The sequence below is a fragment of the Pongo pygmaeus genome, chromosome 1 (genome assembly GCF_028885625.2).
Source record: "Pongo pygmaeus isolate AG05252 chromosome 1, NHGRI_mPonPyg2-v2.0_pri, whole genome shotgun sequence".
NCBI lineage: Eukaryota > Metazoa > Chordata > Mammalia > Primates > Hominidae > Pongo > Pongo pygmaeus.
The window spans coordinates 16,874,987-16,900,491 of NC_072373.2; the positions used below are offsets into that span (position 1 = coordinate 16,874,987).

General features: G+C 42.2%; 1 protein-coding gene across 13 annotated transcripts in view; it reads left to right on the plus strand.

Moving 5' to 3' along the window:
• Positions 1-19,952, plus strand: part of SIPA1L2 (signal induced proliferation associated 1 like 2) — a 236,308-nt gene extending 216,356 nt beyond the window's left edge. For 10 of the 13 annotated variants that reach the window (XM_054483216.2, XM_054483235.2, XM_054483227.2 and 7 more), the window contains 5 exons: positions 1,903-2,034; positions 13,686-13,739; positions 14,293-14,416; positions 15,390-15,471; positions 18,649-19,952. In XM_054483216.2, coding sequence (XP_054339191.1) covers positions 1,903-2,034; positions 13,686-13,739; positions 14,293-14,416; positions 15,390-15,471; positions 18,649-18,795 — 539 coding nt within the window. In that variant the 3' untranslated portion in view covers positions 18,796-19,952. The remainder of the gene's footprint in view (positions 1-1,902; positions 2,035-13,685; positions 13,740-14,292; positions 14,417-15,389; positions 15,472-18,648) is intronic. The other 3 variants (XM_063671127.1, XM_054483245.2, XM_054483254.2) reach the window with 1 other exon arrangement.
• The last annotated feature ends 5,553 nt before the right edge of the window (positions 19,953-25,505 follow it).

The window sequence follows — 25,505 nt, forward strand, 5'->3', positions numbered from 1 at the left end:
ACACTTAAGTACCTTGATGAGAGTTTAAGGAGAAAAAGAAATGGAAAATGTCCATTCATAGCCAAAGGAAAACCACCCAACATTGAATACAGGATGGGTGACTGGTTTCTGCTTTAGCCATTGATAAAACCATCTTATTAAGTCAGAAAGGTAATCCAACCACTTGTGCTTTGTACGTAAAATAACATCCTCAATCTCATGTATTAATAAAAGCAAAGTAAGTCTTACTACATTTTTATAATCAATTGGTATTTGAAGCATCTCAAGTTTGTGGTGCCCAGCTTAGAAGTGTTCCTCAGTAAGCTTTATAAATCAGGATGGAGATTGCTCCAATACTTCTTACAGCAACGTAAACCCTGCAACACTTTTAAAAAGAGGAAAGTCTCCCCTGAAGAAAATGAGGATTTCTCTTGCAATAGTCAGACCTGGATGTACTCAAAAGAAGCCCCCTGGAAGAAAACCGCGAAATTACAATAGTATACAGTGGCTTTGATTCTAATCTTCCTGCCATCCCTGCCTTTACATGCTGGCCGACCTCTCACTAGTGCAGACTCGGCTGCTTTTTACAAACCTCCATTTTTCCAACTACATCCCTTTTGGGCAACTGCAGCCTCATTTTTTCTTTTTCCATTAAGAGCAGGAAAAATTATCTTGGCCACTTTGAGAGGGGATGGTGGTTCCTGTGCTGACTGACTCACTGGGAGGGGACAGCATTGCCTGTGCTGTGCTCTGATTGACTGACTCCTGATTGACTCTGGGAGGGATGGTGATGCCTGTGTTCTGACTGACTGACTCTGGGAGGGACAGTGGTGCCCGTGTTCTGACTGACTGACTCTGGGACGGACGGTGGTGCCCGTGTTCTGACTGACTGACTCTGGGAGGGACGGTGGTGCCTGTGTTCTGACTGACTGACTCTGGGACAGACAGTGGTGCCTGTGTTCTGACTGACTGACTCTGGGAGGGACAGTGGTGCCCATGTTCTGACTGACTGACTCTGGGAGGGACAGTGGTGCCCGTGTTCTGACTGACTGGGAGGGACGGTGGTGCCTGTGTTCTGACTGACTGACTCTGGGAGGGATGGTGATGCCTGTGTTCTGACTGACTGACTCTGGGAGGGACAGTGGTGCCCGTGTTCTGACTGACTGACTCTGGGACGGATGGTGGTGCCCGTGTTCTGACTGACTGACTCTGGGAGGGACAGTGGTGCCTGTGTTCTGACTGACTGACTGACTCTGGGGGGGACAGTGGTGCCCATGTTCTGACTGACTGGGAGGGACGGTGGTACCTGTGTTCTGACTGACTGACTGACTCTGGGAGGGACGGTGGTGCCTGTGTTCTGACTGACTCTGGGACGGACAGTGGTGCCCGTGTTCTGACTGACTGACTCTGGGAGGGATGGTGGTGCCTGTGTTCTGACTGACTGACTCTGGGAGGGACAGTGGTGCCTGTGTTCTGACTGACTGACTGACTCTGGGGGGGACAGTGGTGCCCATGTTCTGACTGACTGGGAGGGACGGTGGTACCTGTGTTCTGACTGATTGACTCTGGGAGGGACGGTGGTGCCTGTGTTCTGACTGACTGACTCTGGGAGGGACAGTGGTGCCCGTGTTCTGACTGACTGGGAGGGACGGTGGTGCCTGTGTTCTGACTGACTGACTCTGGGAGGGATGGTGGTGCCTGTGTTCTGACTGACTGACTGGGAGGGACGGTGGTGCCCGTGTTCTGACTGACTGACTCTGGGAGGGACGGTGGTGCCCGTGTTCTGACTGACTGACTCTGGGAGGGACAGTGGTGCCTGTGTTCTGACTGACTGACTCTGGGAGGGACGGTGGTGCCTGTGTTCTGATTGACTCTGGGATGGTGCCCGTGACTGACTGACTCTCCGGTTTTGTTTCTGTTTAGATGAGTTCTGGTTCTCTGATGGGTCCTTATCAGATAAGTCCAAGTGCGCAGATCCTGGCCTGATGCCCCTCCCAGACACAGCCACAGGGTTAGATTGGACCCACCTCGTGGACGCTGCACGGGCATTTGAAGGTAAAGACTCACCAGCCTCTGGCCTCACCCCTTACCCTGGGAGTGCTTTCCTGCAGGGCCTGTGCGGCATCTTAGGGGAGTCCGTCTGTCTCCCATCATCTGGTCAGAGTTTTGAATGCCTTGCCTTGTTGGACGATGAAAACAAGCAGGGGCTGGCTTGGGCTATGACTGAGGACATTTCCTAAGGGAGACCATGTCATTTAGTAAAAGGAGCACTAGGCAAGAAATCTGAAAACCTGAATTCTAGCTCTGGCACCATCTGTAAGAGCTGCATTTGTCCAGAGTCTCAAAAGTCTGTCGGTCTTCTTCAAGGCCAAATTTACTAGCTGTCTTAGTCCAGATGCCAGCATTTCACGCTACCCAAAAGGATGTGGGAATAAAAATTACATGGAGAGCACCTTGTGTCTTTCCTCATAGCATACTGAGGTATAATGTGGGGGACACATTTAGGAGGGGGGAGCTACTGGGCTTCGCCAAACGAGCACAGGCTGAGGAGTCCGTTCACTTGGTGTAAACACAGACTACAGTGTGATCGGCTTGACCCATGCAAGTGTCTCTACCTGTCGAGGCCTCAGCTTCCTCCTCTTAAAATGTGGGTCAGTGAGGGTGGGTGGGCTAGCCAATCTCTAAGAGCCATCCAGCTGCCACACTGTCTTCTGTCATTTTTGGATGAGGCTACCCCTTCAGGAACAACTTTGTCTAGCTCGCAGATAAAGGTAGACAAAACAAGGAAGATGCTTGCTTCACGTGCAGCCTCAGGACCTCACGGTGATACTGTGTAAACCTGGGGCTCTCGGGATCGTGACTTACGACTTTTTGCCCTTTGCCGCTGCATTCTTCAGTGAGTTTTTACGATGGCAGGCTCTGGCACTGGGGAACCTGGCAGCTAGGACTGACAAAGGAGGCAGGATCATTTTAGTAGGGGCTGTTTAATGCCCTGCGTTCTGTGAGACTCTCATGGTGTAACTGAGTCACAGCATCCTGGAGGCGCCCGAGTCCACTGCTGCCTTCTCAGGCCTGAGGGCCCTTCCTTCTCTTTCTCACTCCCCATTTCTTTTCCCTTCTCAGTCTCTGCTAGCACAGCCCCATCACCTGTGTCACCAGGCCTCAGGAAACATAATCAAATTCTTTTCCCAGGAGGGGAGGTGCATTTGAAGTCAAAATGCAGAAGGTTGAGGGCTCACTGCCCCTCATCTGTGACTAGCGTAATACGTTAGGGAGGCCCGATGGTGGCTTTGCTCTACCTAGTTGGTATCAGTGCCTCTGATCCTGAGCCTCTGGGAACAGGAGTTGGAATCCACTCTCAAGTGGACACGAGGGAAGTAGGTAAAAGGCAGCTTGCTAGGAGGAAGCTTCTGCAACATGAATATGCGCTCACTGCTCCCTAAATGGAAGGAACGAGACTGCTTTCTTTACAAACCACTCACTCGTAGAAATTTCAGAAGAGCCCTGTCTGCCTTGTGGGGAGACCCTCATTCTCTGATGTTACCAGAAGTTAGTTGCATATTTTAGAAGCCCCAGGCTAGTGGTCTAGTTGTTTCCTGGGCTCCCCATGCTTCTAGCACTTTCTTGGGCATGACCCAGCACCAGAGCACAGGGACGCTGTCTTTACCTCTGTCCAGAGCAACCCAGGGGGGAGGTAACACCATTTTCTCTTTCCCTGGGGTGTTCTTTACACACTGCAGTCTCTCACTCTGACCAGATCTTTCTGCCTCAGGAGAGATAAGACCAGAGATAAGATCTCTGTGTGGCCTCACTGTGTAACTATCTGCAGAGTACTTAACACACTGAATTCTGCTTCATTCTCAAGCCTGTCTCTTAAGAGATGAGTTTCTTAAGGGAAGGCTGCCTCTTTTATTATTTTATCTGTATTTAGCAAATACATATCAAGATAACCAAAGGAGAAGCGCTAGTAACAAGGAGTAAGTAGGTATTCAATACACACAGTTTTGTGCAGCCCGGAACTATCCCAGCTCATAGCACAGCTCTCAACCTCTTATATCCTTTTGCATTTTGTGATCACCTTTCAGATTTCAAACAATATTTATCACCTTATCTCTGTATCTACCCTCATTTATGTCTTTACTTGGTTCCCTTCCACCCCTTTCAAATGTTCCTTCAGAATAAAATGACTGCTAGAACATGCATTTTTTTTCCAGGGAATTAGAGAAGGCAAAATGGTGCATGGACTGAATGATAAATTTAGGGATTTTGGTCATAACTTCAGCCATTTCTGGGCCATAGGCCTTTGGACAAGTCACTTACCTACTATGACATCCACACTTTGTCCCAATACTCTTCTAGGTCTTTTACAAATATGAACTTGGTGAATGTTAAATAGTAATCCTTTTGGACATGTGCTGAATTAATTTGGGCTTCAGTCTTCTCATCTATAAAATGAAGAACCAAAGAACCTGTAAGGAAAGCTTCATCTAGTCCTAAACCTCTAGTTCTGTGGTTTCGTTATCAACAACTATTTCTAAGCTGAAGTAAGAGTATAGGTGGTAGTTGGCACAGAAGGGAAAAAGTATGACATGGAAATTCTTCCTAGCCAGTGCCCTCAGATACATGAATGCCTAAATTAAACAGAAAATAATGTAGTATTCTGTTTGCCAAAGGAGAAGACTCTGGTTATCTGAGCTTTAACATTGATAAAATAATGTGGAAGGAGTTACCACTGGCCCCTAACATTGATAGATAAAATAATGTGGAAGGAGTTACCACTGACCCCTAACATTGATAGATAAAATAATGCGGAAGGAGTTAGCATTGACCTTTAACATTGATAGATAAAATAATGTGGAAGGACTTAATGCCGTGTTTAATTTTTGATGCTGCTCCATAGAGTGGCATGTCATGGTGAGATAGTAGCCAGCTTATGAAAATTCGGTTGAGAATGTGCGCCTCCTTTGGCTAATCAGGTTCCCTTGTATCAGTGTTGCCTCAGGTTGTATCCCAGTGACCTGCTCCCCTGTCTCGTGAGTTGCATGGTGGTGATGAGCGTGATCAATCTCTTTAGCACTTTAAAAAGAAATGTCTTCAGGTAGATAATCCAGTTGCCCTGCTCATGACTTTATCTTTTTGTACCAGTTCTCAAGGCCATTTCTGAGCTAGAGTAAACATTATAAAGAAAAGATAACCCAAAACATGTCCATATGCTTGTTTATGTCATTGCTGCAAACTAACAAACGCAGTTCAAAAGGCTTATTGCCTCAGACTTCCCTGGAATAATCCTGTGCCCCTATTTCAGTCAGTATATCTGAAAATAGGCTTGGAAAATGGAATTTACCTGCCTATTGGATTGAGATCCCATGATCCCTATAAAATCCAATAGTGTAATTGATCCCTGGCAGACTTGCCTCTCCACCATTGGTCTACCTCATTTATGCTACACATTTTGGCATATGATATGTTCACCTTCATTTAAGGGCTAAAGTTGACATTGGACGCGAGTTTAAGAATTTAGATTTTACTATACCACTTAAGAATAGAGCAGAGGCACCAAATTAAGCTGTCAAATCATGACTACTTAAATGTTTTAAACTCTATTAGTGCAAGGACCATAATAAATGGTATAGTTGTGGGTGAGAGCCAGGTATTCTGTGCACAAGGACTCAGTAAGCTCCCTCCAAAAAGGAGGCATGTTTCCAGACCACACTGCTGACCATAAGGCAATGATAATAGAATTAAATAAGAAAAAGAGAAGCAAAACACAAAAATCTGACCATTTAGAAAGTTTTAAATGTTACTGTAATAATAATTATACTGGGAAGAATTAATGAATATGACAAGAGCAATTTTTTTAGGATCATGAAAAAGATGCTTCCTAAATCTGGACTACACCCAGAGAGAGGGTAGCTTTTAAAGAAAAATATGTTTCAGAAGCATTTATTTCAATGGAAAAAAAGGGAAAATTAACTAACTTAACTGTACTTCAAAAAGATTCCACAAAAACTGTGAAAGAAAAACACACAAAGAAAAGGAATGAAGTAAGTTGTAAAAAAAAAAACAACTGGCAATTGAAATTACACTGCAATTTATAAATAAAACTAACAACCTCAGTTTTTCTTTGAATATTGATAAACCAATAGCAAATTTGATCCAAAATATAAAAAGTACAAATGAACCATATTAGAAAGGAGGTTAAGTTAACATGAGAAGAAGACAGTGGGACCAAAATGACCTGTGCAGAACTGTGCCATCTCCCTGCAGAGGACAGTGGGTTCTGCCTTACCCCTCAAACCCCAGATACCTCTAGCATAGGAATGTTATTACCTCTCCCTGGCTTGGATTATGGAGACCTCGTGATCATTTGGGGTCTTGCGCTCCCCACCATAATGCAAACCAGGCCAGCCTGAACCCATAAAATCTGGTCAAGACGAGACCCTGTCCTTACTCAAGAACTTGGTTTCCTGTAAATCTAAATATGTAAATGTACAGTATTAGTAATTAGCTGTAGAGGCAGAAGGAAACCTGTCAAAGGACAATCTAGAGATGCAAGCTCAGAACACCCTCCTTAATTCACTGTAGCACATACACACAACCTGCCCACCTTGGCTGATCCCAGTTGTGGGGCTCTTTATTTACCCAGAAAATTTCTTTTCTGTCTTTAATGGTATAAGATGATGCACTTGATCACTTAATTTTCTGCAAACCTTGGCAGCCTACTTGGCTGGTTCCTTCTGCACAAAATACTGGTATACCACCCTAACCCCCAGCTTCTGGCCCCAAGTGGATCTCAGTCCTCTATATTTTCTAATTAATATGTTCTCTGGGTGACATTTTAAAAAAGAGACATAGAGTTTTTTTAATTACTAAGGCACATCAAGCAGCTGTATAGTAATACATTTGGTGGATAAGGTACTTAGATTATTTCTTGCAAGAAAACGTTGCAGGGAGCATAAGAAACAGTCAAAGGCCCAGGTATGGAAGGCATTGAAAAAGTCACCCAGGAATATCCCCAAATACCAAATATATTACCTGAAAATAATAAGTTTACAGTTAATTGTTTTCAGAGTTTCAAAGACTAATGATGCCCTTGTGTATAGATATATATATTTTGAAATTCAGAAGCAGCCTTCTTGCATGATAGGATTCTTTCCTGATAAACACGTACACACAGGAAAGATAAGACAATCTCAGTCTTTAATATTAGTATGAGAAAGCTTAGATGAAATTCAGTAGTAAATTGAAAAGAGTATTCATTGTTATTGGCAAGAGTTTAGTTTAATAAAAGAAAAACTTTAATTAAAAAGTTACAGTAGGTGAAGTAATTAAAAGCTATATCAGTTTGTCCCAAAAAAGTATATCTAATAGAATTAGAACCTATTTCTTCAAAAATTAAGATTTGAGAGATACCCCCAAAGACTAATATCTACTTTATTTCAAATGGTTACATAGTACTTAATAGAAAATGTTTATAAGCAGATTGCTTATGTCCAGAAACTAAGCAAGTGTGCTCTTTGAGACCGTGCCCTTTAATTTTTATACTGGAATCTTTGACATTTAAACAAGGAATGCAAAGAAAAGGATCAATGTTGGAGATAAAAAAAATTTAGATAGGGTTTTATACATAGAAAATACAAAAGATCAAAATGAAGTTTAATTAGAGATTATAAAATAGGTAAAGTAATTAGATATTTTGAAATATATTTTTATATATTTCAAATATATATTTTTACATATTTTATTTATATATTTCATTTAAATAAAATATATATTTTTTATTTAAATAAAATATATATTTTTATTTTTATATATTATAAATATATATTTATATATTTTATATATTTTTTTATATATATTTGAAATATATTTTTATAAGTATAATTTCAAAGTGTTATTAATTTTTTCAGTTACCTATTGCTATGTAACAAACCACCCCCAACATTTATGGCTAAAAACAACAATAGCTTATTATTTCTTATGATTCTCTGGGTTGACTAGGCTCAGCTGGGTGGTTCTTCTGCTCCATGTGATCTTAGCTGGGGTCACTCAGGCAGCTGTATGCAGCTGTAGCTCAACTGGATCTGGAGCATTAAGGAGATTTCACTCACCTGTCTGTGTCTGGAATGGCTGAGGCCTAGTGAGACCCCTGCCCTTCAGCAGAGTAGTTGTATTTATTCACGTGGGGGCTTAAGGAATTAGAAGAGCAAAAGCAGAAGCTCTGTGATGTCTTAAGGCCTGGTTTTGAATGTCCCAGAACATTGTATTCACCACATTCTATTTAGGCCAAAGTAGTTCACAAGGCCGGTATTCCAGGGGTGCGACATAGACTCTACCTGTACCTCTTGATGGCAGGTGCACACAGGGAGGAAGGAGTTGTTGGCAGCTGTCTTTGGAGACAGGTTTCCACTGTAATAGTCACAAGACACCTTAGATATATCAGTAAGATTGAATTAACATGTTCTTTGAGAAGTAAACCATCAGAAATATGAGAGAATTCCAAGGAACGCTTTAATATCTGGAAAGTCTTAATATGTAAGACTAGAAATGGATAGAAAGATTCGTAGTAAAGATGACGGTTCTTCCTGAGTTAACTTGTAGAGTTAATGCAATTTCAAGAAAAATAGTTGAAAAACGAAATTTGCCTCCATTTGGAAAATAGGTAAATGATATTCGACCAAAAGATCTATTATAACTTAATAATAATTAAAACAGCATAATTCAAAAATAGGAATAAGAATTTTTGAAGAAAAATTAAGAGCTCAGACAGAAATCTGAATATATTTAAGAGTTACATGGGTAAGGAATTTATGTATTCCATTTGGATTTAGGTATTTAAAAAGTCAATTTTAGAAAAAGTAAAAGTAAGATTGTGGTTTTGGAAGCAAGATTATGCTTTAATTATGGAGTAGTGAGAGAACATACAAAATGTAATATGGTCAGATAAAGGTATTTAAATATTTAGAATTATGGGAGCCTGAAAGAGAATGTTAAAATAAAAGAGGAAATATTGGACTTTAGGAAAAGATTTCTAAAGAATGTGATAGGTAAAACCAGGATACCTGAAGTACATAAAGGAACTTACCGAGCAAAAAAATACCAAACCCACAGTAAACAAATGGTCAAGGAATGTGAATATAAATTTCACAAAAGACAAATGCACAATAAATAAGAAGGTGAAAAATGTTCAACCACACATGTAAATTTAAAGAATAATGAGTTACCAGCTCACACTTTTTGAATATGAAAAATGATACAGTAACTCTAGGAAGCTATGAAGAATACTCACAGTTGGTATCATTATAAAGATTATAAAGTGATCCATCTTTTTGTTCAGCAATATGATAATATGTTACTAGTACTAGAAAACTGTACCCACCTTTTAACCAGAAATCTAATTCCTGAGAATTTGCTGACAGAAAGTTATTAAAAAGAATTAAAAAGCTTCCAATAGAAAAATATTGTGCATTTAAAAAAATTAATAAGTGATCAAATAACATATCTCTACCCAAACAGTTTAAAAAAAAACAAAAAAACAGTCCTTCATAGGTCTAAGAAGGCAAAAGTAAGTTGGATGCCCTGTGCCTCCCACATGCTGTAAGGTCAAGTTTGAAAAGCTGGCAGAGTCACATTTTAGACTTTGTTTTAATGTATGCAGTTATTTTGTTTGTTGGAGGGCAAGACATGTCCTTCTTACATGTCAGAATTCCTAAGTGAAATTGATGGTCTATCTAGTTCAATAAGATCATAGTTTTGCCACCCTGCAGTGCTTATCATACCCTTTGTTACGTAGAATCATGTCAAGTTTGGGGGTACCTGATTAATGTGTATAATGCCTTTCATCCCCCGTTAAACATGGTAATGGGAACAAACCCGACCAGAAAACCTGGCTATGGGTCAAACAGTGAAGCTGGGGAAGGGAAGTGGAGTCTCTTCAGATGCTCTAGGATTTCATCAGAATGTCAGAAAGAGGCAGTTGGTGTGTTTTTAGCATTTGTTGAATGGATAATGTTGTTTTCAGTGAACATAGGCTTCAAAGGTAAAATCACCAACTAGTGATCTTAGACTCTGGATTCCATGTTGCTGCCCTAAGAAGGCCTGTCCTCCTAGGTTTCCACACTTCCCCAGTTGGTGGTGGAGATCGCCATCTTCCCATAGCTGTTTGGGAGCATGGATGTGTGTGTGCTCCTGTGCAAATATCAATGTGAAAGACACATGCAGAGTTAACAATTCACATTCCAGGCACCACTGTGGCAATGAAATGCTCCACATAACCGTATTTTCCAAAAATTCGAAGTCTGTATCTTTAATTTGTTGTGTTCTTTAGGCCCTTGGTTTCTTAAAGAGCATAATAAACATCACTTTTTATGATGAGAACTTTTTCTGTTATGAAGCTTCAGCTTAAAGCTGATAAAGTTGCTATAGTTATTGATATTTGACCACTGTGTGTATAAGAGAGAGAGTGTGTGTGTATACAAATATAAACAAAATGTGACTTACTGAGTAACTCCTAATGGTAACATAATTAGTGAAAAAAAATGGAAAGAAAAATGACTACCACATGGATGAAAAATGCAAAGTCAAATTTGGAATAGTAAATCCATTTAAATTATCTCAAAAGTAAATTAAAATGGTTTCAGGCCAATGCAATAGTTGTTTCTTAAATAAAGAATAATTTCAGGACTTCTTCTCGTTAATTACTCATAGGCAGATACTAGACCATTATCTTTCTACATGCATGGATGGGCTTCCAAAAGTCTAAAGCAGAGAATTTTAGGTGGAAAACAGTACAGTGCAGCCTTTTTTCCTTTCCTAGTGGCCAGTTAAGTCAGTTTTCTGCAATGCAATAAGCACAGGTGTCAAAATCAAAACTTTTAATTTTCTACATGTAACTACAAAACCCTACTTTGTCTTTAGTTTGCAGTTCTAACAAAGACATATTAGAACAGCTGTATTTGTGGAAATAGGTTTAATTTAAACTAGCCTCGTACTTGGGTGTCCCATTTGGCATGTATCTAGGGCAGGCGCTATCGTCCTATTCCTCACCCTCAACAGACATGACGCATTGATCAGACCATTCACCCCCACCAGTCCAGCCTTGGCGTTACGTTGGACAGACATAACACGTTGATCAGACCGTTCACCCCCACCAATCCAGCCTTGGCCTTAATGTTCAACAGACATGACGTGTTGATCAGACCATTCACCCCCACCAATCCAGCTTTGGCCTTCACGTTCAACAGACATGACGTGTTGATCAGACCATTCACCCCTGCCAATCCAGCCTTGGCCTTACATTCCTGCTGCTGCAGGCATCCTAGACGGGGTCATGGGAGTGACTTGCAGTCATCTGTTTTGCCATCTTGGCTCTAGGATATGGAATAGCCTGTTGACTATTCATCTTCTTGTTTAGTGCTAAATGCACCAAAGATAAGAAACTGACATTGAAATAAGATTTTTTAAAAGATTATTTTAAAGGATGGATTGTTTTGTGTGTCAGCCATGCCCAGCGTTCCACCTTAGCCAGATCTGCTCGCACGGGCAAGAAAACCGAAGAGGCTGCACGTGTGGAGTGTGGGTGATTGGGTCTGTACCAACTGTGACCGTGTACGTGAAGCTCCTATTCTTGTGCCTGTCTTTTCTGATGGTTTTGTTGGTGCCATTTGATTCTATCTCAGTAATTGCTTGATTATTGAATATTTATCATCACAGAAATAAGCTGAAGGGGCATAAAGCTTCCACTGGAAACTGTCTCTAAGATTAGCTATTTTATAAAGTAGTTTGGTGTCTGTACTTAATCAAATAGCATTCTCTTTGCATTTCAGCCTCCCAAGCTTTTCAATTCCAAAGTGAAATCCTGTTTGTGAAATTACATTGCTGGCAAAACTCTGGTTTTGGCTTCTTGCCTCCTGACCAGTAGGACCCTGTTTCTCCCTAGGGAATGTCTGAATGACTGCCTGTAGCAAATTCTGTTTCTGTTAAATATGTGGATATTTTATCAATTAAGGTAAAAACAAATGAAGGAAGCTAAGGCATGTTCATCCATGTATTTAGACTTGACCACCAGACCCAAATACATTGAGAAAGAAACGTAACTGAATTATCGCTGGCTTGCATAAAACGAGGATGAGTCAATGAAACTCTTAAGAGTTAGACAAATTTTTATCCATTTTCTTTTCCATTCCTTTTCTGGTCAGTAAAGTCACTATGGAATAAAAATATATCTCCTAAAGGTTTTTTAAAATGTGATGTGTTCCCATATTCTGGGCTCTTTACGGAACAGAGGGTTATGTTGGACACCACTGCAGGCCAGACCTCACCACCCAGCCCCTAGAGCAGTTGAAGCCCAGCCAGGATTCTGCCCCCAGCTCTGCTGTGCACGTCACATCATATGTAGAAGTTGGCAGGGCCCCAATTATGTTGTTGATCTTAATTAAATTGCAAATTACTTTATGCAAAAAGCCTACTATGCAGTACCAAATTGGTAACATGATGCTCAGGAATGTATAGTTATAGAATGTTTATCATCTTATGGAAGATTTGATGTGGGGAGCTTTACAGAATTAGTTGAAAGACATCTGCCTGCCTAGGGCAGGTGTGTTAGCAAATGGAGCCACGTGGATGGAGAACTCTCAATGCAATCAGTAGCTGGGTGCACTCAGGAGGGCTCAGGCCTCTGTCAGGGCACTGACAGTGCTTTCAGCACCATGGCCACAGCCTACAGCCTTGGCTTTACTTCATATGTTCCTGGCAGCTTCAATGTGACCATCCTTTTTAATTAACTGGAAGTGAATGACCTGCCATAAAGCAAACAAGCAGGTAGCCTCATTAGGAGGCTTGTCCAGCAGCCAGAGGGAGGCAGAGTGGGGTAAATTAAGAGCGGAGCACTCCTGACACGGATCCAAGTGCAGTCTCTCCAGCATTAACCAATTCATAGGAAAAGGACCGCCACAGCACTGACACACCTGCTGTATACCTCAGATTCCTACTGTAGATACATAACGTGTGCTCAGAAACCAAGCAGAGAGACTCCAGGGAATGAGGGTGAAGTGATCATGGAATAGATGGCGAGGTTCTCACTTCCACATGGTTCAAAAACAGAATATTTTTCTGCATGCCATTCAGCATTTCTGGATTACTGTTCTTGTTCAGTGCTCAGCCCCCGGAGCCGGGCCAGTCTGGCACCCATTCTTAAGACTATTCTATTCCCTTTCCTTCCGACCTCTTAAAACATTGAATGTTAAGTTCCTAGTGCCAAGAATAAAGATGTCCTTGTGCTAAGATAAGGCATTGTAGTCATACTGATCATTGGTACTACTGCTGTACATACTGAGCCCCTCAGATCTTCCTTTAAGTGTTTCTAGTGAGATTACTTAGCTAATCTCTCTTACCACCACTCTCTTTGGATTTGTGGAGTGAGTCATTTAAGTAAGCCCACAGTTGTGTATGCTCATGGTTGGATCCATGTGTGTATGGCATACCACATGTCTTTGTTGTACCCTACAGCCCCGCTTCCAACCAACAGTGAAAACATGAAATGTGTCATCTCATTGCATTGGAGTTACATGATACTGGCTCTCAAGGGTTTCCCCTGGTCCATCACACACACACGCTGTACTTCACACAACCGCATTTTGTGGGCCCCCGAGATTCTCAAGTATAGAGAGATACTCCTGTTCATAGGAAAATTCTAAATCTTATTTCAGGTCTTGACTCAGATGAAGAACTGGGGCTGCTCTGTCACCACACGTCCTATCTAGGTGATTGTCTGGGGCTGCTCGTTGGCTCCTGATATCCTGTAACCTTTTCTGTATATTTCATGTGTCTGCACGTCTGCATGGTTATTCACGCCCTGAGGGTTGGGGGTGCACAGCGGGACATGTGTCCTGGCTGTTCTGTCTCCAGAACCTTCTCTGGGTTTGGGGAGAACTTGAGAGAGAGGTCCCTCTCCTTGGTTCTGTCAGTCGAGTCATTATCCAGCTATTATTTCATGCATAGCCAGCAGCTTTGGCATTTCTTGGGATGTGGAAAGAAGAAAGCAAATTGGCTCTAGCAAATCCAGTGTCTGCTAATTGTCCCCATGGCTGTGATGTGCATAGGCCATACAGCCCAGTAGGAGGACAGCCAATCTCCATGCTTTCTCCTTCTCAGAAGCTTGCCTGAATTTGTTTTTCTTTGTTTTGTTCCAAAACAAGGCAGTAACTGGTTTGAAGGGGGGAAAAGATTTTATTTAGCTATTGCATTTCCACAAAGAAACATTGCCTTGCATTGATTACTAACCCTTCTTTCTGTGTGTGTTTCTCCCCTTCCCAGACCAGAGGGTGGCATCCTTCTGCACCCTGACAGATATGCAGCATGGGCAGGACCTGGAAGGGGCCCAAGAGCTGCCCTTATGTGTAGATCCAGGCAGTGGAAAAGAGTTCATGGACACAACTGGGTATGTAAGCCCCTGTGGACCCCTCCCTCCTGCTGTTCCAGGCATGATTAGCCAAGATTTGGCTAACCGACTAACCCTGAGCCAGGCAGGCGACCATATTGCACCGTGCCCTTTCCCAGTCCTGAAGAATCCAGAGAAGGGACTGAGTGGGACTACTTGGCTCCCTGCCCTGCTGTGGGAGACTACTCTTGGCTGCATGACCACTCTGCTCCATGGGCACACCCTGCCTGCCAAGACTTGTGACCCTGTGCCCACGGTGACGATCCTCACTGTCAGAGAGGGCAAGAAGAGGCCTCAAGGTCAGCGTCTGCTGCTGAATTACTGCAACAGCACCAGGCAGGGATAACTCGCCGATTGGCCTTCCACCTGCCAGGCTGCACGTGCTCACCAGCCCAGGGCATGGCCCCTCCCAGAACCTGGTCCTTGATCCGGCCTCATGCCCTCCATTGAAATATGTTGGGAACATCCCAGTCTTTCCCCTATATTCATGACATGTTCATTCCCCGTGAAATGTGTATTCTTTACCTGTGTCATCCATTCTTAATTCCATCTTCCATGTGAGCTGAATATAGAACTTGGAATTAACTTAATTAACTTGCATGTTCACATTGGTAACGAGCTTTATAATATTGTTATCATAGGGAAAGGCAAATTGGGGAAATTGACTGGTTCCCAGGACTTCATTTGGGTCTACCTTGTCTCCATTGGCTAAACCAATTTAAATAATATATCTTTTGTTTTCCTACCAACTCGTATATCTATAGAGATTCTGGATCTCTTTTTAAATCAGTAAAGTCCCAGAATGGGCTTTCCACTAGATCAGCAATATAGACACTTTCCCATTCTGACATAATATAACGTATCTGCTTGCTGGGCTCTAAGCACATGAAATCATTTTTTTGAGTGAAAACTTGACCAAAAAAATGCTCAGTTGACTCTCTTTAATCTTTCTAATTCTCTCCTTATTTGCTAGGGAGCGTTCTCCATCACCACTGACCGGGAAAGTCAATCAGCTGGAATTAATTCTTCGACAACTCCAAACCGACCTTCGGAAGGTAATCAATTGGAAGAGCATAATCAGAACTCTTTGTCTTATAAAATCAGCACCTTATAACTACTACAGATAAATTGAAGAGACTCAGGAAAGAAAACTGCCTTACACAAAAACCAATGATAAATACAAACAGATGCTCCTGAGGGCTCACGCCATCTGCTGACCTGCAGCTGATGTATTTCATTTTGTGGGATGCGGGGATCTCAATGGATATGAGTAAATGAGGATGAGCCCTTGGTGTGGCTAATCTTCAGTGTGCAGTAGAAGCATGGTGGGCCAGCATTTTTTAGTTCAGTGAGTTATCAGTTGCACCAACTCTGTATGAGCTGACCTCAGAGGACTCCATTGCTGCCAGAAAGCCTGGTCTCTATGAGTCCTGTCCTCTGTCTTGAATCAGCTTCACAGCCCTTAGAACTTCTGCTGTACATGTCAACCTGCACATGGTCCGTCCTCAAAAGAAATTAAATCCTGTATCCCACAAATACTTGCTGAGCTCTGTTCCATCAACCCTGTGCTGGAGAGCCAGTTGGCTGTCCAGGGAAACGGAATGGGGTGCGGTAGCAAGCGGGGGGGCATCACAGGAAGGTTTTTGTTGTGATGGTTTGGTTTGGCTTTTGAAGAAGGGAGAAATCGTAGCTGGTGAGAATGCTGAGGAAAGGATTCCATTGGGAGGGAAATCATGATGAGGATGAAGAGCAAGTGGGTGGAGTTCTGATCTAGTCACAAGGAGGGAGCTGGCCTTAGATAGGAGTAGGGACGACAGCTCATACATAGTTACCAGAGTGGAGCAGAGTGTGTGTGCACGTGCATGTGTTCATATATGCACACGTTCATTCACATACACAGAGTCCAGACAGAGATGTTGGCAAATTTCTCTGATTGTTTCTTTTTTTTCTAGTCATGGGCTAAGAGTGGTGGGAAGGAGTATAAGAGCTTTGTGGATAGAGGATATGGGTGTACCACAGCGTGTAAACCAACTGGGTATATTTGGGAGACTTGCCAAAAAAAACGCTAAAGCACGTTTTAATTTGGAGCATAAGTTAAAGCGATACCTGTTTTCCTGGTTGTGTGTTTTTTCCCCAGCTTGGGTGGCCAGCTGTCCCAGTTTGCCCGGGATGGAGAAGTTTTCTAGGAGATGGAACTTTCCATATTAGAACTGGCAAAGTCCCATGCAAGCTGAGATGCCTGGTCACCTTATCTCCAGCTGCAAGTGTAGAATCGTTGGAGAGTTGAATTTAACCAATATTAAGGTTTAGACAGGAAATCAAGACGAGAGAGAGAGAGAGAGAGAGAGAGACAAGGACCCTAGGGCGAGTACAAGGCATGAATAAACCAAAGAGTCTGGAGTCCAGGCTGGTTGAAGAGAAATAATGTCACTGCTGGGGAATGGCTGGGGTGGAGGTGTTGGTGGACAGTGAAAATAAGAGTAAGATTGATAAGATTGATGGACTCTCATTTACTGGAGGAGTAGATACTGGAGAAATTATTTTTAAAAGACAGGAGGTGGTGGTCAAGAAGTAGGAACTTGAGACTTTTAGGAAGAGGTGCAGTCATTGACAGTAGCATGGTATAGGATGTGGTCATGGGAGTGGGGGTTGAGGAGGGTGGGGTTTGAAGATCACTGAGAGAAAGCGATGGAGAGGCTGAACGGCCAGAGTGTCAGATGGAATATCTCAGTGGATTCGAAATCATCAACACAGATGACAGGAGTGGGATGGGAAGAAGAGAGCAAACCAGGTTCTAGAATCTTCCCGTAATGATGGTTGGGACTAGGGATACAGTAGATAATTGCAGCCAGGAGGGGTAGCAGGTCTCATGACCTAATGGCACATTTTTTAGAGGAGCTGGAATTGTAGGAAGGAGCGGAGATCTGGCCTGAACAATAGGGGATGCACTGTCTGCCTGCCCGACCCCCATAGTGAGCTGCTGGGGACGGTGTCCTCAGGAGGGAGCCAGGATTCACTTAGAGCATGAAGACGAAGGGAATTTCAGGAGGAGAGACTGAGCGTGCACAAAGTCTTCATGGCAGAATCCAAGTTCCATGGATCACAATAAAAGGTTTGCAGGGATGTGGAGAGGTGGGCAGCTGAGTCGCAGCAGAGATGTTCTGAGCTGTGGGACTCAGACTGTCTTGGGACGAAGAGTCATGGTGAGGAATGTCCGGGCAGAGTCAGTATCCAGGGTGGGCTGCAGTTGCTTCTTAGAGCTAAGTGAGTCTATCCAGGGTGGGCTGCAGTTGCTTCTTAGAGCGAAGTGAGTCTATCCAGGGCGAAGTGAGTCTTTCCTTACAGCAAAGTGAGTGGTCATCTCTGATGCAGACCTCCTCTGAGGACCAGCATCTTTTGGGCCAGTGACCAGGCAGGTGGTATTGGGGAGGGCCTCGGAAGGGCTCAGGAAACGAGGAAGCCTGAGGGCAGGACCAGACATGCCAAGGGTGGGGGCGTCCACTCACCTCACTCAGTGCTCCTGCACAGTGCTGGGGGTGGCATGTGGTGGCTTTAGTGGTCGAGTTAGATTCCAGTACAGAAATACCGATTGTTACAATCTGACAATGACGCCTCTGTTCATTTAGGGCAAGGCATCCCTTTCAGCAGGGTGGGGAACTGAAACTGGTGCTATACATTTTTTTATTGCTACATGTTGGAAACTCCAGATGTGATTCTTCTGAAAGTCTTGATTATTTTTACACAGTTTTTAATGGCAGACTTTAAGGGTCATTATGGAAATATAGTGTAGCAGGAAAGCTTGATGGAATGAAAGACCTAAGTACATATTTTATTATAAACATATGTAACAGCTCTGCTGAGTCCAATTTTCTACTTAGAAAGTTTTGTGCATCTGTCAAAGGGGTATTACCTTTAACCTCACTGTAGTCTCCCTTTTTTGGATAGAGGGTAATATAAACTACGATGAACACCCTTCCTATATAAAGGCTATCTTAGCACCCTGTGGGAGCAGAATGAGATGAAAGAACCGGGTGTGTGGAGTGTTCATTCCCATCCCTTTGTCATCAGCAGGAATCAGGATCAGGAAAGTCCCCTCACTGAAGAAAGTCACCCCTTCTCCCCTCAAAAAGTACATAAGTAAAAATAAGAATCAAAGATTCTCGTAGCCCAGCTTAGGAGGAATGAATGTATCAGTCAGTCTCCATGACTCAGTTTATTTCTACTCTGACCAGGAAAAACAAGACAAGGCCGTTCTCCAAGCAGAAGTGCAGCACCTGAGACAGGACAACATGAGGCTGCAGGAGGAGTCCCAGACCGCGACAGCTCAGCTGCGGAAATTCACAGAATGGTTTTTCACCACCATCGACAAAAAATCTTAGCCAGTCCGCACCTCATCAAGGGACCATTGGGAAATGCCCCTTGTCCCTTTGAAGTCACAAACGTGGTTTTTCTGTGTGCTTTCAACCAATCGTAGATGTTTTTGCTGTTCCATTCTGTGTAGCACCATTCACCACAGCAGGATAGGGAGCCTCGACTCTTTCTCGGTAGCCACGGCAGAGAGCAGCGCCAATGTGAAGATGAATGAATGTAACTCCTGGTGTGAAGATGAATGTAAACCCTGGCGACAGTTGAGACCTTTTTCTTTTAGACTCTGCTAAAACAATGCTCTGGCTTGGGCTTACCTCAAGAGGGAAGATAGTTGAGTTTTATTTCCTGTATATCAGGTGACCTGGTAGAGATGTAAAGCAATTTACCATAGTTTGGGCTTTAGTATTGTAAAATAAACATGAGAACAAATAATCAGACATATACTTTAATGTTAAAGGTGCTCTATTTTTTTGGATGTACAGTAGTTTTATTTCCACAGCCACATTACCATAGCAATAAGAAAGGAGGCATAGTACATAGTTGGAAAAGCTTTGTGGGGGGATTAAAAAAAAAAAAAGCACTGTTGTGTTTAACATTAGTTCAGATGCAGTTACCTTAGAGACTTATTTATTTGCAGGAACAAATGGTGCCTGAATATTAACAGTGTTCTGATTAAAAACAAAAAAAAGATACATATGCCTTGTAAATGGCTCACCGAGTTGTCAGTAGTCACTTCAACTCTTAGTTCACTTTTGTATAGTTGCTCTGCTGGAAAAAAATGAGAGTGAATCTGCTTACTCACTAGAACTTCCCTGTGTGCTGTGAGCCAGCGGAACCACTTGTACAATGCCAGATTTGTTTATCTTTGTACAGAAGCTTTGATGAAGTGTCTTGTATTTAACACCCTTATTTAAGCTTATTTAACCTTAAATTGTTAATTTTATACAATTTGGTTTGGCCTGCACTACGATGAGGGATGGAGGTAGCTGCAGGCTCAGAAGAGACTGAGCTTGCACAGATCAGACCGAGAAGCAGGGTGAGATTCTAATGACTGGATGCTGCTAGTAACACATTGTTTGTATTGCTTTACCATTTTTAACTGTTAGATTTGAGATGAACATACATTTTGCTTTTTTAATAAATGTTTAAAAGAAGTCCACATAAGAAATGGTGGTGTCAGGTGACTGTAGATTTTTTGTGATCTAACATGTCAACAGTCTAACTGTATGTGAATTTATTTCAGGTCATTTAGGACCGTGATTTGTATTAAATACTGTTCAGCTGCCTTCTCATAGAATCCCAGATCGATTTCAGGAAGGAGTACCTAGCAGTTTTTAGTAGCTGCTGTGTGGCAGACACTATTCTCTGAACTTTTCATCCATCTCATTTAACCCCAATGGTATCCTTCATAGGTAGGAGGTGGGGTTCCCATTTACAACCACATGAACTGTGGTTCAAGTGAAGTAATTTACCCAAGATTGCCTTTAAAAAAAAATAATTAAAATAATACTTTGGTGTTGCCAGCACTTTGGGAGGCCAAGGCGGGTGGATCACCTGAGGTTGGGAGTTCAAGACCAGCTTGACCAACATGGAGAAACCCTGTCTCTACTAAAAGTACAAAATTAGCTGGGCATGGTGGCACATGCCTGTAATCCCAGCTACTTGGGAGGCTGAGGCAGGAGAATCACTTGAACCCGAGAAGCAGAGGTTGCGATGAGCCAAGATAGCGCCATTGCACTCCAGCCTGGGCAACAAGAGCGAAACTCCGTCTCAAAAAACAAACAAACAAAAACAGTAAGAGTTCGAAAAATTATCAGGAAGAGGTAAACTGTAAATTTGAATCCATTGTAAGACAAAAGACACAAAACATGGATCCAGATGTGAAGGGAAACACTGTAAGGTCCATTGCTCTCAATCTTTGAAGAACAGAAAGCATATCAAGAATTCAGAGGAAGCAAACTGACTCTTAGAATTGGCCCTAAAAGGAGTTTTCCATATGGGCTTTACATGAGAGGCATATTGAACAATTAACATTCTCATAGTGGATGTAGCAGTAGGTTTCCTAAGGCTGTTTCATGCAGCTGCCCTCTATGAAATACACAGGTGCACCTCCAAAATGCAGCCAGGGACTGGAGATTTTCAGGGAATAAGGACCTTATGGGCCACATAGATACCATCCTTCCTCCCTCCTTCCCTTTTTTTTCTTTCCCATCACTGAACCAGGCAGCATGCTAGGAGCTGAAAATCCAACAGTGATCAACAGGCCAGGGCCCCTGTGTGCACAGGCATACAATCTAATATGGGGAGACAGACATAAGATCACTTCAAAACATGAAAGACAGAAATAAAAGTACCTGCTACCTTAAGTACAGGCTACCTTAAGTAAAGTACAGGCTACCTTAAGTAATTATTATAAACACTGATACTGTTTGAATAGCTCCTGGGTGCCAGGTCCTGTTGAGCTTTGTGTTACCTACCTAGCAACCCTGTGAGGTAGGTGCCATCATCACTCCCTTTTTAAAGATAAGGAATCAGGATCTAGATAGGGTGGTCCGTGGGTAGATGAGGGCACATGAGGTTCAAAGTCCCTAAGGTTAGTGTGTTCAAGAAGTCTAGCGGAAGCCAGGACGTAACAGGAAGGGTAGAGTGGTGGGAGATGTGCTTAAAGAGATCGGCAAAAGCCACACCACGAAGGAACTGGAGGCCATGCTAGACTTTGAATTTTGTTCTAAGTGAAAAAGAAGCCACTGAAGCAGTAAAGATGCCTGATGTGAGCTCTATTTTAAATGGATTGTTCTGACTTCTAAAGCAGAATGGACCATGCAGGTCTTCAAACTTTCTCTATGGGGCTTTTTCTGCAAAGGAACGATTTGAGGCTTTGGGAGTCACAGACTGCCTCTGTTGCATGTTTTCAAATTTCTATTTAATACCCTTTAAAGATGGTAAGAGTCATTCTTAGCTTGCAAGACCACACAAAAAATAGGCCACTCACGAGTATAATTTACCAATGCCAGGCATAAGGCAAAGTACACGAGGAAGACCAGTCTAGAGATGGTGTTGGCATGCCTATGGTAAGGCAGTGAAAATGGAGAGAAGTAGGTAGGCTACATGTGAGAATGTATTTGGAGGTAGAGCCCACAGAACTGGGTTGGAGACAAGTTGGAAGGGTTGGATCCAGGGATATGCCCTAGACTTCAAAGGAATCGAACTGCATGTTCATCAGACAGTTTTCCAGAAATATCTCTTGCCTTTAGTAAAGGCTTAACAACAAACAGTTATGCTCCTGGCAAGGGCCTGGAATACAGCTCTCCTGCGTCTTTGATCAAGGGTGGATACATTTGCTTTAGAGCAACTAATCAGATGGAAAGGTGGACATCATTTAGAGAAAATAAAGGAATCTGACAAAAACCTAGCTGAATGGAAAGCCATTCCATCTTCCAAAGGCATACCTGAGGACAAGACCAGAAGACATTTCTTGAAAACACAGTTCTCAGTCTATACTAGCAAAGGAATGAATAGTCTCTCTCAAGTCCATCTCCAAAGGGCCCTACCAAAAAACATGGCCAAAATGATTTGGGTCTGTTAAGCTTTTACAAACATGTTTCCAGTCAACAACCAACCAACTACATGCTCCCATAGTACATGTAGTTTTGAACAACTTGGTATCCTGGTGAACACTGTTACAAAATGTACCCCTTAACAACTAAACCTATTGACTTGCTATAATGACTTACTGGATACAAACCAAATATTTTGTGGAATATGTCTGCTAAAAAATTTATTTTAGAATAAGCAGGTTTTTCTAACCATATGGAGTGAACTATTATGTATTAAGGCCATTTTAGTATGTGACAAAATTAATTAACATATTAGGCTTTTATCCTGCTATTCTCTATAGCTAGGAGAAGGCTTATGATTAGAAACATAAGTTACAGTTGAGGGGACTGATAGTACAGTTTTGCCTTTGCTGCTCACAATTATCTTTTGAGATGCCTGGAGTCTGTTCTGGGAGTCCACTAAACTGCAGAATTTTATCACCTATTATTTTTAGCCTTCAAAATCATGAAGCCATAAAACATAGCTTCTTATTGGCACATCCAAAAATAAAAAAGATAACTATAAGAACATTAATAATAAAGACCTGTAATGATGATAATAGACGAGTGCTTGAATAGGAAAATCACCTGCTCCTTGTATAAAATAATTGGCCTGAGTAACCTGGATCTGTGGTTTAGGGAGAGAATTGGCATACAATTTAGACTGATCAACAAATGAATTCTCTAGTTATGGAGGAGCTGTGACCATAACCTCTTTAAGAGTTAACTCTGCTGTTTTCTGCCGGATGGAACGTTTGTGTCACAAGAAACAAGCCACCATCTGAGGCAGAGCCATCCTCTCTGACAATCACTGCCCCACCAAGAAATACATTTGTGTGAACCTAAGAGACAAAGGCCCAATACTTTCAGGTCAAACGGGATCATTAAGTAGCCTCAGATCCCCTGAAATCACACCAGTGTTTATTCTTTAGAATTTCCAAGTTGAGTATGGGGCTGGGAAGAAGTAATAAAGATTTTTGCACACACTTTTCTCCTTTGAATGACTGGTTAGTAAGAAAGAAGTTCAGTTCATTTGAGTGTCTGTGGATTTTGTGCTTAACACATTTAAAACCACTTCCCTAGCTCTAGTGTAAGCAAGTCAGGCATACTACTCACTCCCAAAAAAGAAAATAGAACTAAATGGGTTCTATTTAACACCAGTTAGGGGCAGGTAGGAGGAAACTGTATTTATTTATGACCCACAGGAGAGAAAATGGTAAGAGACCTGCCAAGACCCAAGGAATGCATTTGATTTCTGACCTGTAACCTCCAAATTAAACCAAAGAGCAAGTTTCCTGACTTTCAGTAATAGGAATTAGGCAGAAACAAGTACAAAGGAAGTATCTCCTCATGTATTTTACAAAAGGTTTAAATGGGCATCACCCCCAAATGTCACATTCTTGCATTCTGACACACAAGATTTGGGGACCTTTAAGTTGCTTTTAAAAAACACAAAAACATAAATCCTGCAAGCCCTCTCTAGTTCATGTTAATACCAGAAAATGTACTGCCCTCTTAAATCCTTACAAAGTTTTGATTAAATTTTAGCATGTGCAGACTCTAAAAACATTTATCTCTGTTTTTCATCTCTTAATATCAGGGATCTGCCTAAAATTTGCAGAGCAGCCTGTTTTTTAAGTAGAACAAATGAAAAATAATGAGCCCCCTTGACATGCAAAAATACCCTTTGGCTGCAAAGCTGGAGCTGAGTTAGTGAAAAAACAAAATGAAGGGTAAGACTTCCAGTGTCCTGGCCATCAGTACCCATCAATCAGGCTATTAGGCAGTGGTGTTGGAAGACTTATAATAAAGAGCTGCTCTCCCAGCCTTCCTGTGACCCAGTGAAAGCCATGAGGAAGGCTGTGTGCAGGAGAGGGCTTCAGAGTGGTAGCATTTCAGTAAATTGCCTCAACTAAATCAGTGCTGGCTATAAATACACATCTGCAGATGGAGACTTCAGGCCCTGGCAGAGTCTCCTCCATCGCTGTGTATGAAATAAGCTGGGACTGGGCGTCTGGGCCCTTGCCCCTCTTCCCCACGACCATAATCATTGATGCCAAACCAAGCGGATCTTGCTGAATGCTCCATTAAATGAGAATAATTAAACATGGCAGTCGTGTGCTGCTCTAGGATCTGATTAAACACCTTGTAGAACCCCATGTGGGCTGAGGGCTTGCAAACAGCAGGCTACAGCACACAGTCCCCACTTCCATGAATATAAAATTCCCAAAATGGGCATTCTGTATCATTTTAAATTAAATACTTAAGAACGCAAATAGCACTACTCAGGAGAGAAAGTGCACAGAAGTCAGTGAGTTTAACCCCTCAACTCCTACTTGATTATTTTTCATTGTTACTCTTGAACTATAAGGCTGTTGCTCTGCCAGCACCATCTTAAAACTATTTGACTTCAGATGATCGTGAAGCGGGAGGGAGTAGAGAGAGGCCTGGTAGTGACCCAGTTAATGACACTGGCATCTGTAGACTACACTCTTCATGTGAATTCCAAGGTAGATGGTAGCTTCAAAACCAAGTTTTTCTCCCTAATTTAACAGGTTCTTGTTCTGTTCTTTCAAAGCAAGAGCCACCTAAGTGATTTGTCCTGAAACGTAAAATTGAGATTTTCTGGGAGTCTTGGCTACTGTCATTGTTTACTGTCCCATTGGTCAGGGATTATTCTTGTCAGTGACACTGATTTCCAAAAGAAAAATTGTATTAAGATCCAAAAATGTAGCTCTATAACGAAAGGTTCTGAAGGAATCCCACCTTCACTTGTCCAAATAAACAATTTTTTTTTTAATTTCAATAGGTTTTAGTGAACAGGTGGTTTTTGGATACATGGATAAGTTCTTCAGTGGTGATTTCTGAGAGTTTGGTGCATCCGTCACCCGAGCAATGTACACTGCATGAATGTGTAGTCTTTTATCCTTCACCCTTCCCCCTGAGTCCCCAGAGTCCATTAGATTATTCTTACGCTTTTGCCTCCTCACAGCTTAGCTCCCACTTATAAATGACAACATATGATATTTGGTTTTCCATTCCTAAGTTACTTCACTTAGAATAATGACCTCCAACTTCATCCAAGTCACTGTAAAGGCCATTTTGTTCCATTTCATTGCTGAGTA